Source organism: Paramisgurnus dabryanus, chromosome 2 (assembly GCF_030506205.2).
Source record: "Paramisgurnus dabryanus chromosome 2, PD_genome_1.1, whole genome shotgun sequence".
Taxonomy (NCBI): Eukaryota; Metazoa; Chordata; class Actinopteri; order Cypriniformes; family Cobitidae; genus Paramisgurnus; species Paramisgurnus dabryanus.
Genome location: NC_133338.1, coordinates 30,183,805 through 30,202,797, shown reverse-complemented (window position 1 = coordinate 30,202,797; position 18,993 = coordinate 30,183,805). Strand labels below are relative to the sequence as shown.

General features: G+C 37.4%; 1 protein-coding gene across 1 annotated transcript in view; it reads left to right on the top strand.

Moving 5' to 3' along the window:
* Positions 1–18,732, top strand: part of cd81a (CD81 molecule a) — a 32,463-nt gene extending 13,731 nt beyond the window's left edge. Inside the window, exons 3-8 of the mRNA XM_065267581.2 lie at positions 15,659–15,756; positions 15,975–16,049; positions 16,153–16,272; positions 16,411–16,476; positions 16,605–16,688; positions 16,794–18,732. Coding sequence (XP_065123653.1) covers positions 15,659–15,756; positions 15,975–16,049; positions 16,153–16,272; positions 16,411–16,476; positions 16,605–16,688; positions 16,794–16,856 — 506 coding nt within the window. The 3' untranslated portion in view covers positions 16,857–18,732. The remainder of the gene's footprint in view (positions 1–15,658; positions 15,757–15,974; positions 16,050–16,152; positions 16,273–16,410; positions 16,477–16,604; positions 16,689–16,793) is intronic.
* The last annotated feature ends 261 nt before the right edge of the window (positions 18,733–18,993 follow it).

Here is an 18,993-nt window from a genome sequence, read left to right as displayed (position 1 = left end):
CCTCGCGCTATTTTTAGTGGGTATACGGAAATCCTTGACTATTTCTAGTGGGTATACGGCGTATACCTGCGTATCACGTAGACTACACCACTGCACTTCAGAAACTGCATTTTTAATATCACCCCACAAGTTTTCAATGGGGTTGAGATCAGAGGATGAAGCTGGGCACTCCATAACCTCAATCCTTTTTGTCTGAAACCAAGATTTTTCCCTCTTGCTTTGCTTGTCGTCTTGTTGAAACACCCATTTTAACGTTAAACATTTTACACAATAACATAGCTCAGTAGTTTTTGATACGCTTTATCTATGATTTGAATTTTAAGGTAATATACTTGTTGTGTATTTAGCTGTTTTTTTTTTTTGCGGAGTTTAGCGGATGTTACGTTTGTTCCACAAAAGACATTTGTTTATGTTGTTACTGTTGAAACCGTTATCCCATTAGATTAGATTGAAATAAAACTATATTTGGGCGAAATAATGTGGACTGGCACAGTAAACTACACTCTTAGAAAGGATGTGTTAATTTTTTACACATCATTGTGCGGTAAGCTTTTAACACATTATGTGTAATTTTAACACATAGTGGGCCCTATTTTAACGATCTGAAACGCAAGTGCGAAGCGCAACGCGCAAGTGAGTTTGTGGGCGGATCTTGGGCGCTGTTGCTATTTTCCCGGCGTGAGAAATAACTCTTGCGCCGGGCGCAAATCAATAAGGGGTTGGTCTGAAGTAGGTTCATTATTCATAGGTGTGGTTTGGGCGTAACGTCAAATAAACCAATCAGAACGCTAGCCAACATTCCCTTTAAACGCAAGGGCGCAAGTTCCATGGCGGGTTGCTATTATTATGACGGATTTACCAGGCGCACGCCAGGAGCGGTTCACAGCCGAGGAGACCGACGTCCTTGTACGGGGGAATCCCACGCTTGCCAGCATAAATCGGGCACGCCGTGTAACGGGAGGTGGATCTGCCTCAGGACTTGACGCCAGCAGAGGACATCGCTGCGTCCACCTTCACCGCTGAAAGGGTTTGGGGGCTTTGAAATCGGACCCAAGAAACGCAAGCAAGGTCCAACCCCAAAGTACTCTTACAAATCAAGTTCATATACATTAAGGTTTCTTATGAAAACATTTTAATTATTATTTACATAAAATAAACGTAATACAGCCACACAACAAAGTTATGAAAATATTTTAATCGTTATTTGCATGAGAATAAATAAAAACTATCACCACAATGCTCACCACTATGATTCCCCTTATCTCGTGTATTAATATTTTTAAGTGTAACAATTTATGATTTGCAAAAATAACTGTTGCATCTGTGTAGATTAGATAAGCAAAGTGTATGCGCGTTGTGCACCCTATACATTATGGTCAAGCATGCGCCCTTAAAATAGCATAATGAACAACGCGCAACGCGCCACTGACTTTAAACTTTTTTTTCTGGTCAGTGGCGCAATTGTTTTGTGAAACTGCAAAATAGCATCAGGGATGGTTTGCGCCGGAACACGCCTCTTTTTTTGCGCTGAACCACCCAGGGAGCGCAAGTTCATTCCCTAGTTTGCCGAAGTGCTTCTGTGACGGGAAAAACCCGCTGTGCGCCGGGGCAAAATACGAATGATACATGCGTCACGGACAAAGTCAATTGCGCTGGGTGCAAGATAGAGCCCTATGTGTCATTTTGTGTTGATTTTGTGTTCAAGTATAACACATGTTGTGTTAAAAGTAACACAAAATGTGTTGTTTCAATAATAACACAGAGATGGGTGGATTCCAGGACGACGCAGTTAGGCCATGTTTACATTAGAGCATTTGCGTTTTAAAACGGCATTTTAAAATGAAAACGATCCTCGTTTATACTGGCATTTTAAAAAGAATCTTCATCCACACTATACACCACCATAAACGCATGAAACATGACCAATCACGTAACTGGGCATGCGCATAAAAGTGTAAAATAACTTATTACTCTACTAATAGCTTACCTTTGCACGTTTATGCAGCCTAGGGGTGTGCGATATTGACAAAAAGTCATACATGGGTCCTTTGCTGGCAACTATAAAAGACACTATTTTTGAACCTATAAAAATGTGTTTGGGAAAGTCTTATACTGTTCTATTTCCCCCCTACAACATATTAATATGATTAATAGGTTAATTTTGATTTTATAACTAAACAGAAAGGTCTTTATGATTTAAAAAGAAAGCATTCAAGTGAACAGTACTAAACAGTAGCGAACTTGAAGCAAAAATACATTTCAGCAAATGCAAACTTCAATCAAACATAGTAAGATGTGAAGTATTGCTTTAGCCTACCAGAATGCTTATTGCATTAATTTTTAAAAGTGTGCGAGGTCCGTGCACTTCCTCCGCTAGCAACACACAAATAGCTAAAAGCCAAGCGCCTAAACGAGCATTATATTAATGACGTTGAGTTTATTGTTTTTATTAATTTATATTCACAAAACGTATCAACAAAACATCGATTAAAATTAAGAGACAAATTATCTGAAACGAAATTCATTTTAAAGTAGCAAACAAAACTTACATTAAACTGGAAAATAATGTCTGACCCATTACAATTCTCCCTTCATATTGGCCTTTACAACGCCTGTATGGCGTTTAAAATTACAGTCTATCTTTCGTAAGCTAACTAAATTTAAACAAAACATAAACACTTATACTGTTCTAGCTCCCCCTACAACATATTAATATGATTAATAGGTTAATTTTGATTTTATAACTAAACAGAAAGGTCTTTATGATTTAAAAAGAAAGCATTCAAGTGAACAGTACTAAACAGTAGCGAACTTGAAGCAAAAATACATTTCAGCAAATGCAAACTTCAATCAAACATAGTATGAAGTGAAGTATTGCTTTAGCCTACCAGAAATGCTTATTGCATTAATTTTTAAAAGTGTGCGAGGTCCGTGCACGTCCTCCGCTAGCAACACACAAATAGCTAAAAGCCAAGCGCCTAAACGAGCATTATATTAATGACGTTGAGTTTATTGTTTTTATTAATTTATATTCACAAAACTTATCAACAAAACATCGATTAAAATTAAGAGACAAATTATCCGAAACGAAATTCATTTTAAAGTAGCAAACAAAACTTACATTAAACTGGAAAATAATGTCTGACCCATTACAATTCTCCCTTCATATTGGCCTTTGCAACGCCTATATGGCGTTTAAAATTACAGTCTATCTTTCGTAAGCTAACTAAATTTAAACAAAACATAAACACATTAAACCCAACAATACTCAAACATTAATATAAAACAGACATTATCTATAAGGATACATGTTAAAACAATCCGATATAGCGTTTATAATAGCTGGTTGGTAGATGTTTACTATTTTTGGCAAAACCTCCGTTGCAAACCAACATTTACATGAATAAAATAATTTTTACTTTGAAAATGATGCACTGTCACGTTAACGTCAGCTGTTCGTTTACATAAGACTCCGTCTACGTTCATTTACACTCAGAGCAACGTCTGAGTTCTCAAACTAAAACAGGGTCTTCAGCGTTTGCGAACGAATCCGTTTATGAGGGTCGAAAACGGTGATGTAGTGTAGATGAAAGGCGTAAACGTAGCAAAAGTAACGCGTTTTAAAGCACAAACGCATTAATGTAAACATAGCCTTAGTGTGTTGTCCCAGAATCAACACTAATGTGTTGTTTTTAACACATTCGTTCTAAGAGTGTATGTACAGTATGAAGTCAACAAATGCAAACGCAAGTGGTCACCAAATGGCAGTAAATCTCTCCTGACCACTTGTGATCAGATCACCTCAAAACCCATCTTAAAACCAGGTTTAAATGGGGCCGTTGTGTTCAGATAGTAGTTAAACAAGCACATGGCCTTTTGACCATTAAGGTCCAGCAGGTCATTGGTACACAGACTCTACTATAAAAACCCAGCAGGTGTCAGATGTCTGGGAACAGCTGATGGGTTGACTAGATCTTTTATGGCTCAAGCAGTGTGGGAGTGGTGAAAATAGTTGTTTGTGCCATACTAATACACTGGAACTCAATAGTCTGAATACTTCAAAGAACAAGAGTTGCTCATAGTTCCTTAGTAAGTTAGCAAATCTCTGAGTCAAGCATCAGCAAATTAATTCAAGTTCCACAATATGATATGCATCTGGCAGAATAATTAAAGATGTTTAAGGGAATGACATAATGCAAGTGATAAATGGGAATCTGTGTTTGGAATCATAGTTGTTCTGGCGGGATCAGATTTAGACAGAAAGAGCGTGATTTGATCTATTGTCTGTCTGCAAAGTGCAAAGATGCCATTTAAGGAGCTGCAGATGAAACATTACAGCTCTCAACATCTTAATGTGAGGAAATGGCCTGCAGCCAGAATCTCTACACGCCCTGCCTTGCTCTTTATGGAGCATAATGTGAGAGATCGCAACTAGAGCCTAGGTCCATCAGAGAGAAAACAGAAGATGGGTCCAGGTGCAGCTTTAGCTTTGAATAGAGTAAACAAATGTGCTTTAATAGTCTGTCATCGCTTCGTCTCATAGCTACAATATAGTATGAGATTCAAAAATGAGCACATGTTAGACTTAAAGGGATAGTTCACCCAAAAATGAAAATTCTGCCATCGTTTACTCACTCTCATGTTGTTACAAACCTGTATCAATTTCTGTTTGGTTACAAACATATCTCAAAATATCTTCCTTCATGTTCATCAGAACAAAGAAATGTATGCAGGTTTGCAGCAACATGAGAGTGAGTAAACGATGACAGAGTTCATTTTTGGGTGAACTATCCCTTTACCGGTAATCCTTAATTTATTAGACTGAAGCCACTTAATATGAATGATGACCAGATGACAGGGCCCATTGAGCAGCAATTAAGATTTACTCACATTATCCAGTCCGAACCACATGTAACTCTTTCCTTGAGAGTTAAAAAAAAAGTTGCCAGTCAGCTTCCAGAAAATGTTCTTCTTTACAATCTTACTGCAGGCGATAAGTACACTGCATGTAGCAGAAGACTTCACTTCTTGGCCCTGTTTCAATCAGTTTGAGTATTTGTCTCTTCTCAGACATGAGAAAAAACAAAAGACAGCTGTATTTGGGGTGCTGTGGTGGCATAAAGCATGCTTATTTAGACACAAGTCCACGTTGTATTTGACTAGTGTTTTTTTTATAAATGTATAAATAATACACATTTCCATATAATTATGCACACAGAGTATTAACAGCTATTTACTCTAGTGCCAATTTTGGCATTTCACTACCACCCTTTATTCGTATGCATTTTATTTAAGTTAATTCAAGTCTCAAGCTGTGTACCAAATGTGTTATTCCTATTTAGATTACTAAAGGAATAAATTCAAATGTGAACTTGTGAAATTATGTTATGTGCTAGATTGATGTTCGTGCTTGATTAAATACATCTAAAGACGAAGTAGATTTATTTTAAGGTTATTTGTTTAACTCAACCATTAAAATATTGTCTTTGCTAAAGAAATTGCTCAGCATTGTATAAGCCTCATGGTGGTGTGTGGTCAGCCCTTCCTCGCAGACGCCTGCTGCTGAGTGTTAAGGGAATGGAACTGACCCTGGGTGACTCAATTATTCCATTATTGCAGAGCAGTGATGTATCCATGGAAACAAAATTAGATGAGTGACTGCTGTACTTTAACAGAGAATTACATTTAAGATAAGAGTTCAGAGCTAAAAAAAAAAATGTGACTTTAGTGCTATTTGGCTTTTTTCAAGCAGTACTGGCTATAAAGCAGAAGTATGTATAAAAAAATTATATAAAAATGTAGCAATTGTTTTAGCTAGAAGTGAAATTCTTAAAAGTACCCTGACATGTATGGCTAAATAGATGAACACTGTGATTGGTTAAATTTAAAATAGTAAAAATGTCATAGTTTTAATAGGTAGCCATTTTGTTTACAATCACAATACATGACGTCAAAACCCGTCTTATTAACGCTACAGCAAGGTAAACATGGTAAAAAGTCTTCTGTCAGTAGATAAAATGATGAGAAACAGAAGATGAGGGTTATAAATTCACATAGACATTATGTGGTGCTAAGTGGCCTTTAGAATGAAATGGTCTATTATTTCCTTATTTGAATGGGTCATGAATAATAATGTTGAGCTCTGTTCTGATTGGCTGTTTCACAGAGCAGCTCCTTTTAGTTGCTCGGTGTGTGTGTGTGTGTGTGAACAGACACTGTGTTTGAGCGTGTATCAGACAAAGATACAGAAATTAAGGAATAATCAATTGTTTGGACTTTGGAGAATGTTTTATAGACGTTTCTGAGTGGTACGTTTGTGGGGGGTTTTGTATGGGCCTACAAAACGTAACTAACATCAAAAGTAGAACTTCAGTCTAAAAGCTATTATATAGCATTAAGCATATAGCGCTAACTCACCAGTCACAACTTTGTTTTTAGCATTATAACAACATTGTAATTAATTTAATGTGTAATTTAATGTTGGTGGCGTATCTTGACTGTAACTTCACAGTTGGTTCTATGTTGAGATTGGCCTGTTTTATGCCTAGGAAAATACAGCTTTCCTTTCACTAAAGAAAACAAAGTAAAGAATGTTTTATTGGTTAATCTTTAAGTTGCCATCCCCACCCAGTCAATCACAAGCTGATTGTGGAAATGTTGCCAAAGTGGCAGTGTATTTTTAGACCAAATCAGACACATGACAAAGTGAAACCTAATTGTCAATTTAATACAAAGATCCAATGGAGATCCCCCATTGGGAATATAATTCTAAAAGTAGTGCTGTATCAAATAAACATAAAACTAACAACAACAGAGTCAAATTTGAATTTGAATTTGAAAATTTAAAAATCTCCAAATGAAAATATGAGCATTATCGTTCATGATAGTTGATAATGAGAGTCAGCTTAATCCTCAGTTTCTTTAAAAGTTCACTCATTTTTATATCATACGTATGGTAGCATGCTGATGTCAACAGGTCTCATTAGATGCTTGGCCAAAATGGTTTTTCAGTCAATACTGAGAATACATTTATATTCAATTAGCACAAATGGCTTCCTGTTCCTATGATCACAATCACTTTAAAAATCCATCAGCACTCACCATCAACATTGAAGCTCACTATTCCTCATGGTCTTTGGGTTTATTTGTACCACAGGACTGATGGGGATTTATGCTCTTCGATACTGAAAGCATATTGAAGTGTACAAATGAATTGGTCAAAAGAGTTTTGATGGTTCCCTGCCAGGTAGAAACGGTGCTGTGTGATGAGTTGGTGAAGAATGTCAATCAGGCCACAGTTATAAGACCTAGTACATAGCTGCTACTGTGTGCAATACTGTAGTTGTGTCAAATTAAAGGAACATGCCCATATTTTGGGAATTTAGCTTATTCACAGTATCCTCCAGAGTTAGATAAGTCCATACATACCTTTCTCATCTCCGTGTGGCTGTAACTCTGTCTGACGCACCCCCGCTAGCTTAGCTTAGCACAAAGACTGGAAGTGAATGGCTCCAGCTAGCAAACTGCTCCCAATAAGTGACAAAATAATGCGAACATTTTCCTATTTATGTCACTTATTGGGAGCAGTTTGCTAGCTGGAGCTATTCACTTCCAGTCTTTGTGCAAAGCTAAATAAGCGGGGGCTGCGTCAGACAGAGTTAAGGTACGCACGGAGATGAGAAAGGCATGTTCCTTTAAAAGAATATAGTGCCTTAATGCAAGTATACATTTTTTGCAAATGATTTGCACAATTTGACCACTTTGAAGGTGCACATATGTTTGGACATTTTTCATTCTATTAAAGTGGCTGCAGGCACGCATTGTTGCAGTAATTAAAACTTATAGGGGCGGTTTCCCGGACAGGGATTAGACTAGTCCTAGACTTAAACACTTTTAAGAGCTCTCCAAACGGAAAACAACTTGCACTTACATATCTTAAAATACATCAGTGCCCTTTGTTTTACCTCAAAATGCACACAGGTAATGTTTATAGTAAGGCATGTTTGTTAAAACTAGTTATATTTCCTAATTCAACTAAGGCCTAGTCCTGGATTAAGCTAATCCTGGTCCGCGAAACCGCCCCATAGGCCTGGTTTCACAGACAAGGCTTAGATAAGCCAGGACTAGGCCTTAGTTAAATTAAGATGTTTAAGCATCTTTTAAAAACATGCCTTAAAAAGATGTTACTTGTTGAGGGAAATCAATGGCACTGGCATATATCAGTGCAAGTTATTTTCATTTGAGACAGCTCAAACATGTGTCTTAGTCTAGGACTATCCTAAAGCTTTGTCTTGCACATTAACCAGGGGTTATGTATTATTTGCCATAAGACACAGGTCTGTGACTAATTTATACCGTCTTTAACCAATTCTACTTGTTGCTTTTCCATAATAATGCTGCATTTGCTAAATCTGTTGTTTACCTTTGTCATGTTAAACTGTGTATATTCCTGATTCACTAAGATGCTGATTATGCTTATTACATTTCCTTTTGAGGAAGTGACCTTTAAGAACTGCAAGATGACCTATTGTGTTTTACCCAGTGTTTTCTGCAATCAACTTCTTTAAATTTGCTTATCATGGCAAAATAATGGTTTATGTTTGTTGAGATCCTGTTAGAATCCAGTTAGTTTTGTTTTGTTGGTGTCCTCAGAGTACATATGTGAAGTATTAGCTCAATATAGATAATCTATTATAATTTACGCCACTTTGTAGGTATGAGCAAAAATTAGCTGTTTTGGGTGTGTAATTTGAAATGCAAATGAGCTGATGTAATGGAAACACCAGTCGCCATGATGGTGGTTTGTTGAAATTGAATTTCAATTGTGTTTTCAATTATTCTCTCTCTCTCTCTCTCTCTCTCTCTCTCTCTCTCTCTCTCTCTCTCTCTCTCTCTCTCTCTCTCTCTCTCTCTCTCTCTGCAATAAATGGCAGTGCTGTGGTTGGATAGTACAGATTATGGGGCGGTATTTTTATAATAAGATCCCCTTTTGACATGACAAGGGGAGCAAAATTTCAATAACCTATTTTATCCCATGCTTGGTTACCAAAACAAAATAACTTTTTTTTACATTTTCTAGGTTGATAGAAGCACTGGGGACCCAATTATAGCACTTAAACATGGAAAAAGTCAGATTTTCATGATATGTCCCCTTTAAGCTTTTATGTCTGTGAAAGTAAAGTGTAAACCTAGCCTTTTTCTTGCTGTCTCGTCATAGTAGCTGCTTAGATTCCAGTAACAGATGAGATTCCAGTAAACTGAGACAGTGTCTGTGTTGGCTGAAGAACAGTAAAATAAGATTCATATTCTGGTTTATTTGCTCAAGATTCCATAAGAATCTAGCATTATTGAAAGAGCCATAAAATGGCACACTTGTCCATCTATTTTGCAGAGTCATCATGGGGAGGCACTGGACACCAGATAGATGGCCTGTGGCATTCCTATATACATCAAACATCATTTTTGTAAAAATTTAATTAAATTAAATGTATCAATGAAGAAAATCACAGATTGCTAACCATTTTGTGCACAATTTACACCCTAAAGCAAATGACTTAATTTTTGAGTTTGATCGCACAAATAAACACTTGCCAGTTAAAGCATGTCAGTTTCCTTTACGAACTTTGCCCACTTTATCTAATGAGGGCTGATAGTGTGAATGATAGTGAAAATTAATCTAGAGATGTGTGAGAGTGGGCACGCCAATGTTTCATTCTTAGTCATTGGACTGCGTGAGTGGAAATGATTGAAACAGAGGAAAGGGGCTGACAACATCATTAGAAAAAAAACAAAGGCAGGATTATTGAAGGAAACAGGAAAAGGAAGTAATTATCCTTAAAGAATTGTATTTTCACTCACATTAAAAAGACAGCTATGATTTTGTTGAACTTAGTATATCTTAGTTGATATAAACACTTTTTATGATTGATCCTTAAACAAACTAACTTAAATTATAATTAATTATAAGGGCCAATGTTTTGTGAATAGTGTTATGTTTTGTAAAGTAGTACACTTAGAGACAAATAAGTAAAGCTATACATGCATGTGCACACTATGTGTTTAAAGGACAGAAGTTACAGAACACTCGAAAGTAAAAAAAAACATTGTTAAAGGAAAATTCAGCTCATAATTCCTTCCACCCCTCATCTACAAGAGCTCTGTCTGCTCTCTCTCTCTCTCTCTCTCTCGCTCTCGCTCTCTCATTCTTTGACTTTCTCTCTCTTTTGCTCCGTGCTGTTTTTCCTCTCACCAGTACTTCCACTGTGGTTTAACTCTGGCATCATCTGTTTATACTTAAAGTCTGCAGTCTTTCCCCATACCATGTTCAACTCTCCACTTTTCAGTTGCTTTTTTCATTATCTTTGCCTTAGTCTTCTCATACTGATTTGGTATACACGTTTGCTTTTCCCATTCCTCTCTTTCATATTTTCTTGTTTTCTCTTTCCATTCTTCCTATTTTTGCTTGTTTCCTTTTGATACGTGACACGCCCAGCCCTCTGTCTCTCTTATACTTAATTTCTTTCTTACATTCTTTTTCTCTCTCTTTTTCTGTCTCTTTCCTTGGCTCAGAGCCAGATGTCTGCTCTCTGAATGAACAAAAATAGCAGCTGCATTCGAAATGGCAACTGTCTTTGCACCCACACATTCATTCAAACGCCTTCTCGGAGACTGAAACGTAGACGTCAGAGTCCATAACTCTGCTCAAGTTGCCATTACAGAGTGATGGGAGTTTCTTCTTTGTATTGTGTCATAAGAAATTCATTCCACACAGGAAGCACCTGGCTTTAACAATTTCTTACATCCTTTTAGTCAATCCTGACCTCAAACCTACCATGCTTTGTTTAGCTACACAGCTTTTTGTGCTAGTTCACAAAAGAATTATGCTTGAATGTACCTGTATTTAGTTACTGTATAGGGTATTTTTTTGCAATGCGCATGCGTAAAACAGCAGCGCACGTGTATGAAATATAAACTTCAAATGAACTATGCTTTTCAAGGCTGTGTGTGAAAAAACAGACTATTAGTGATAGTGAGTGAGGTTAGGTGTGGTCTGTGAAACGGCAAATGTGACATAGGAAAGGTTGGTGTGTATTGTCAAAGCTGTTTAGTATGCAAGTCACACCCTGGTGCTCTATTCAGGCCTGTCACACTGAGAGATGGCCTGGTGGCAGTTTCTTGAGCCCAGTACCCACTGAAATTAAGATAATGGAATCGGGTCTTGGCCGACCCCCCTCCAACGCTACTCCAGTGTGCATTGATTTTTTAAAAATTCTCTTGCGGTGGAGTTTTATTGATGCTAAATGACAGCAGAAATTTTAGATGTTTTGAAATCATTGGGCAAGAATCTAATTATGCTCTGGAGATTAAGATTCCTTAGCCAGTAAACGAGAAGATTGGTAGGCTGAGAGAGAGGAGGCTGGCAGAACAGAGTAAATTTAAATGAATAATGTAGAAAAAAATTCATGCAGAGTTTCATTATTCTCTGTTAAAGTCTCTGTAGAGTCAGATATTAAATGTGTTGTGAGTTTGTGACACCACAAAGAAATGTTTTATTAAGCACCCAACCAATTTTGAATGATGAAAAAACCAAGTATATAAAATAAGTTATTAAAATCTTTGAAAAACTGGCTGCATTCTCTGCTCTCAAATGCTGGGGCGTGTCCGCTGTTGGCACTGAAACCACACCCACTCGCGAGAAAGCTGCGACCTCTCTCAACTTTCAAAAACTGCTGCAACCTAAATGGATGCTTGCAATTGTCTTGGGGTGGCTCAAGTACGTTATTGAGCCCCCATTTTAACCCAAACCAAATAATCTTGAACACAGAAATGGTGAAAGACTGTTAAATGATTAGGGGTATAATGTTTTTTTTTTTCTTTTAAATCCGAACCGTTCACCTCCCTCGGTTCGGTAAGTGTTTAAACCACGGTCAATCAACCCATCCACAATGAATGTTTTGGTGAAGTAACAAAAACAGCCGAAGCTCCGGGAACCACTGCAGACTTTACTGTCGAAACAGATCGCCTGCATCTCTCATGTCCTTTACAGTACTAGAGCGGTAGAGTCAACTGCGCTGTGTGTCAATCACTTGATTAGCCTGAATGTGACAACTCGATAACATCATAAATAAATAAAAAAACGTCTCTGGTAACGTATGTAACCCTTGTTCTCTGAAAAGGGGCGGACGCTATGGCGCAGCGTTGAAGTTCCCTCGAAAGGGAATGTCTCGGGTTACGTATGTAATCCGTGTTACCTGAGAAGGGAACGAGACGCTGCGTCATAGCATCAGCTCTGGTGCAGCGTCTCATTCCCTTCTCAGAGAACAAGGGTTACATTTGTCATCTCTGACAAGTTGAAGTTGTTGAAGTTCCCTTGAAAGGAAACTCCAGACCTTATTCTGCACAGGTCCTCGTATGCCACTGTATGACATTAGGCATAATTTACAAGTCTGGTCATGAGATTACACGCGATCGCAAGTAACGCCGATCCACAATGTTTAGGCAAATATTAGGCTTGCCGCGATAGTCGGTGAAACGGTGATAACCGGTGCTTCAGCCTCTCACCGGTTAGATCACTTTCCCACCGCGACACCGTCTTTCACCGTCGTTTTGATATTTTCGTGTAATTAAATCATTTAGTTTCGTTAGAGAGAGCAAACACTTACAACTGAATGTGTCTGCTGACTGAATTAAGCGGAGCTGAACGCGCGTCACGTCACAGAGCAGCAGGTGTCAGATTTCATTTATTTCTGTCAGAGTTTGCGAGACGAGCTGACTGACCAGATGATGACAGAAGCCGCGTGCTTACTCGTTTTTGTTATAATATACATATATGATGTTTAATATAAGCAAGATCATTTTTGTGTTTTTCATCAAGAAAAATAATAAACCCATCATTCAAGCAGAGCTTTATGGAGAAGTAGCCGGTTGCTCTGCTTGGGACTGGCAGTTTCTGTGAGAATTACCTGCGCACATTTAATCAAGCACTTAATTAAACCAGCTGTTGCACTCGCATTGCACGCAAATTCATACGCGATTTAACGCAGCGTACGCAAGCACTGCATTTAAACAGTTGCGTAATTCAAAAGTGAAAGTAAAATGTGCACGTCTGCATGCGCATTTATAAGCCCCTCCCACCCGGTGAAACCGGGATCACCGGCTTTGTGACGCGCCGATTAACCGGTGGGAAAATTCTGTCACCGCGGCAACCCTAGCAAATATACTGTATAACAATACTAGCAGATGTGCTAAATGTTTTTATTGCCATTTGTCAAAACAGTGAAGCCCTTCAGCTATAAAGGATGCAGTTTAAAACTCTTGGATCTAAAATGCTGGACAGCACCCCTTCATCTTATGTATTTTAGCAGCAGTTATACATCTATATCAGGAGTGGGGAACCCTGGGTCCTGGAGGGCCACTGTCCTGCAGAGTTTAGTTCCAACCCTCATCAAACACACCTGAATTTAATTTCCAAGTACTCCTGAAGACTTGAATTAGATTTTCAGGTGTGTTTAATTAGGGTTGGAACTAAACTCTGCAGGACAGTGGCCCTCCAGGACCAGGGTTCCCCACCCCTGATCTATATGATGAAACTCGCATCCTGAAACTCGCAACTGAGAACGAACTGACAAAGCACAGAACCTGACATTTTGACATCCATGGCAACTAGAAGTTACTTATAGGGGACATTACACAAGGCTTTTTTAAGATGTAAAATAGATGGTTGGTGTCCCCAGAGTAGGTATGTGAAGTTCTAGCTCAAAATATCATATAAATAATTTATTATAGCATGTTTGTGCCATTTTGGGTGTGTCCTTTAAAATGCAAATGAGCTGATCTCTGCACTAAATGGCAGTGTCGTGATAGGTTCTGTTTGTTTATGCATATGTGAACATGGCAATCGTGCTCGGAACTGCACCAAAACAACCGCCCGGAAACTAGATGGTCTTGGCCCGATTGCAAACGAACTCTGAAGCGGTTTCGAAAAATGGTGAAAGCAATCTGATTCAATGGACCAATTAACAGTGACCGACATCTTTGAGCGGAATCACGGAAAATAAACAGATGCACTTTGACCAATTAAAGAAGAGTTTTCTCGCATGTAACTTGTATTAACAAAGTTTGGTCTATTTGGAAATATTGAATGCGAACTGCACCAAGATTATATTGCAACATTGTAGTGATTTAACCCTCGTTTTCAGAACAAAGCAATCGATCTACAGGTCTGAAAACACCCTAAAAGAGTGTTCCGTTGATTTGACAGTAGAATATTCTCTGGAACATTCCCAGTGCCGAACCATACGGAAACTTTGACTATAAAAACCGTTATACGAACTGAACCGTGAGCAATGTGAACCGTTACACCCCTATTACCTAACTCTGCAATTACTACATAGTTTACAATCTTTTCAGCGTGTTTCAGCAATATATCACTTATAATGTGTTTAGAAACTATTTTCAGGATTGACTTTGAAGAGGCTGTTTATATTCAGTGACGCCGTTTAATGAATTGTGACTATGAATACATTTTAATAAGCATTTAGTGGTTAAATATTGGGTACTGTTAAAAAAAATTATCTTATCATGACAATAATGTGAGAGATTTGTCAAAATTATCAACTTTCAGAGCAGAAAATGAGGAAGTAAGTAGCTAAATTATGTTTAAATAGAGCAACACTTATATAGCGCAAATAATAACGGATTAAAAATGGGATGAAACACAAGCCGACGTACACAAGTGAAAAGCTATGACTCAAAAGTAAAAATAAGGAGGAATTTTAGGTTACTCATATACTGGGTGCTGAGTCATCGCTAACATTTCTATTATATGTGTGGCAGACAGGGGTTTCCTTTCTATTTCACTCTTTCTCTCTCACTGTCATGTTAACATCCAAGCAAACATGCCCTAGGGTCTGCTAGGGTTGCTATGGTTACAGCAGTTACTAAGTAACATACTCAGTGTTACTGAGAAATGTATACAATGAAAGGACAATCTTTCTTTCACTTTACTTAAAATGTACCCCATGCTATTTTCTTTTTCTTTTTACCAGTGCACCTAGTGTTACAGAAGAAGGGTGATTTTCTGTTCAACCAGTGTTTTTTTTTTCTGTGAATGAGCGAATGGAAACAAAAAGTTAATTTGGGCTCTCTGTATTACTTCCAAATGTTCTGCAGTTTTTCTTCCTCATAATGAACCATGCAACTCAATGAAAGTTGGCAGACAGCGACATCTGCTGGTCACAGTTAATACTGCATCCTCAAGATGCTGTTCAGTATTTACCCAATCTGGAAGTCACATTACAACGTTTTGATTTGTTGGTTCATTTTAGTTTAGCATTTAACTACCTGAAGGTCATGGGCATGGCTTACACTTTGAAGACAAAGCTCCTGTGCACTTTACATGCAAAAACAAAATGCTGCAGTACTGCATGCAAGTTTAATCAAATTGAACCTACTGTTTTATGTTTTTGACTATTATATATAGTTGACATAACATAAATAAGTTGAAATTATTTAACAAGTTAAAGTAAAACAAAAACATTTGTTATGTTGATATGGATTTTTTTACAATGTGGAAATGATTTTAAGTATTTCACTAATTTACTGTAAACATTGTTATGTTTAATCCGGTATGTAAACATTATGCTCTTCTGCTTTGTAGGTGTCTACATTTTGATTGCTGTTGGTGCCGTGATGATGTTTGTTGGATTTCTTGGTTGCTATGGCGCCATACAGGAATCCCAGTGTCTTTTGGGAACAGTGAGTTATGCATCCTCTAATTAAATGATAGCAAACAATTGGTATATTATAATACATTTCTAACAACATTTAAAACTACCTCTATAAAGTCCATCTACATAACATGTGTTTATAATGAAGTGCTTATTCATAGAGTAAGTAAAGTAACATCAGAGATGAGAGTGCACATGAAACTCCTGGATCCTGCCCTGCCTATATAAATGTTTTTGTCTCTACAGTTCTTTGCCTGCCTTGTCATTCTGTTTGCCTGTGAGGTCGCTGCTGGTATCTGGGGCTTTATGCACAAAGACAAGGTGGGTTTCTCAGGCAAACTTACATTCGCATCTTAATCCCTTCTTGTGTAAAAAGTCAGTCTATGATTTAACAATTGTGATACATTTGTTTTTATGTTTTCAGATTTCCAAGGAGATGGTCAGTTTTTATGATTCAGTGTATGAAAGAAGTGGAAGTGCCACAATATTAGAACCGGAAAAAAAGAACGCAGCCACTGCGGTGTTGAAGGTCTTTCATGAGACTGTAAGTAGTCTTCACTTAATTTAGGAACAGTTTAATCAATGTTTGAGCACAAAAACTCTACTCAAACCTCAGTATGCTACAAATCCTGAAAGGTACTTTGTATGGAAATCTCTAATTAGTTTCATTTTTGGGTTTCAGCTTGACTGCTGTGGAAAATCGGGTATCTCATTAATAGGCCTTGTAACCTGCCCTGTAACTTCTGTGGTGAGAAACTCTGTTGGTCTCCTGTACAGTATATGATTTAGAATTCTGAAGAGTGATTGTCCATAAGCATGTTTATATTATTTCACAATATTATGCAGGCTTTAAAATACTCTTCATTCATTTTTCAGGGCTGTGATAAAAAGATTAATGATCTTTTCACTGAGAAGATCCATCTGATTGGCATTGCTGCCCTGGTTGTTGCTGTTATCATGGTGAGTGAGTGAGTCATCAAAATGTAATCTTCGCTGTCATATAATTTTGGAATAACTCTGTATAATACCCCATATCTTACCTTTATCATGCCCTTTTTCCTCTAGATCTTTGAGATGATCTTCAGCATGGTGCTCTGCTGTGGTATCAGGAACAGCCCTGTATACTAAAACATTAAGGGGCAAGATATGAAGTTCAAAAACAGCCAAAAAAAATAATTTTGTTTTATATCTACCATCTCATCTTGTTTTATTTGTACCGTCATTTCCTAATCAAATCACTCAACTCTCATAGAAAATACTAATTCATTTTGTTATAATGACGCAGTGGATCCACCCATAACTAGTCTGCTTATTGAATACGCTGTAGTTGGCAATGACTAGTTGCAATCCATAGCTATAGCAGTAGACTTATCAGATAGTTAAAACACATACACACTGCTTTATCCAATGAAGGATATCTTCATTTATTTGCTTGTAGTTTTTTTGTTGTAACTGTTAAGTTTCTGCTATTGCTAATGGTTACTATCACTTTTTCCTATGTATATGTATAAACTGTATATATTTGCAGCCCTGTATGGCTCCTAAGCATGAATCTTGTATCGAACACTCCTGTCTGATTTCTTCTCTCATACTGCTGTTTGTATGTACACGTTTCTTTCTGAGAAACCACTATATAAACAGTGTTAGCTAGGTCAGGAGAAAGTCACAATACAATGCTCAATGAAAGTAATAGTTCAAGGATTAAGGATTTTTCCTGTTATTAAAGTTGACAAGCCCTAAGTTTGCTTCTTACACAGTTTGCCATTCAGTGGAGCTCAACCAACAGCCAGTTTGTGCAAACTCAATGCCAAAAAGAGTACTAATCTATGGACATTGCTTTTCAAACAACAAAAAATATTTGAGATCACAAGAACGAGGAAGCAGATTGTTACTCTGCCGAGTTTCACATACAGAACTACTGATGCGTACATCAGGGACTGGATGACGTGAACTCTGTCTCTCTATGCTATCCAATGCTAATATAGTGTACTGTAATTAATTGCATGCCTGTATGTCACAAAAAAAGTTGGACACATGTAGAATCCTGCAACAATTGCTGTAGTTCTTCTGCCTTTACCCCTCTTTACTGTCTAATGTGATTCAACTGTATACAGGACTTTTGTATGCCATCTCGCCTTATAAATTAGACACCTTATCCCTTAATCTCTTCTAAATCTGGATTGATTCCTTATGGAATTGTGTCGTAACTGTAATGTGTTATGACTACTTAAACCAATGTAAGGGGTTTGCGTGAGAGTGTGCGCATGTCTGTCTGTCTGTAATGGGTTGACACTGAATTTAAAAAGGCAGACATAGATTGTTCAGGGTTGTTTGAATTATTGAATCAGATAATTATTTGCCACCTTTATAGCAGAATTCGCTGCTGTAATTCCCTGTCACCATCACCAGGTGGCACTCAAACACCATTCACTTGACAGTTAGTGACCACACCCCCTCGTGTATGTACCTATCATGCACTTATTATCTACAGTAGAGCGCACTTATATAAACCTCCTCTCACACAAACACTGATGTATTCATACCAGATTTACTACATGCATTATGCAACTCTGTCTTGTTAACACATATTGCCTATGCTGATATAAGTGTCTTGTAATATGTACAGCTACACAGTATACTAATGACCATGTAAAGACAATGTATGCTTTTAATTGTGATATCTTTTTCTGGTACTTTGACAAAAAAAAAGAGGACCTCAGCAGAGATTTCAGTAGAAGCATGTAAAGTTTTTGGGGTTATAACAGGTTAAGCATGATATCGAAACTATTAAGCATCTTGAAGTAATTACGAGAGCTGTTTATGAAGTTAACTCTAAACACTTAAGGGTATTTGAGCAGTATCAAATAAACTGTTGAGTTTCATTGTGTTACTGAAACAGAACGTGACAGCTGCCACTTAAATCTCTGCCCTGACTCAACAGTAGTAGATTTTGGTCTGGTTTTGTTGCCCAAATATTTAGAAAATTAAATGTATTTTACAAATACTTGTGTCATCACTTTGTTCATTTTTGTCTGTTTAACCATAAAACAGTTATAATATATATATATATTATTGTTCAGTTGTAATTAGTGAAATATATTTATAAGAAACACGAATTGTTTACTTTTAATCGTTTATTTATATTGTAATTACCCTAAAGGTTACTTTTATGTAACAGTTGCTCAGAATGTGGACATCTCTGAGGTAACCCTATAAAATAAACTGTACGTTTTTGTTTTGTGAGATACAGCGACCACCCTGTTGA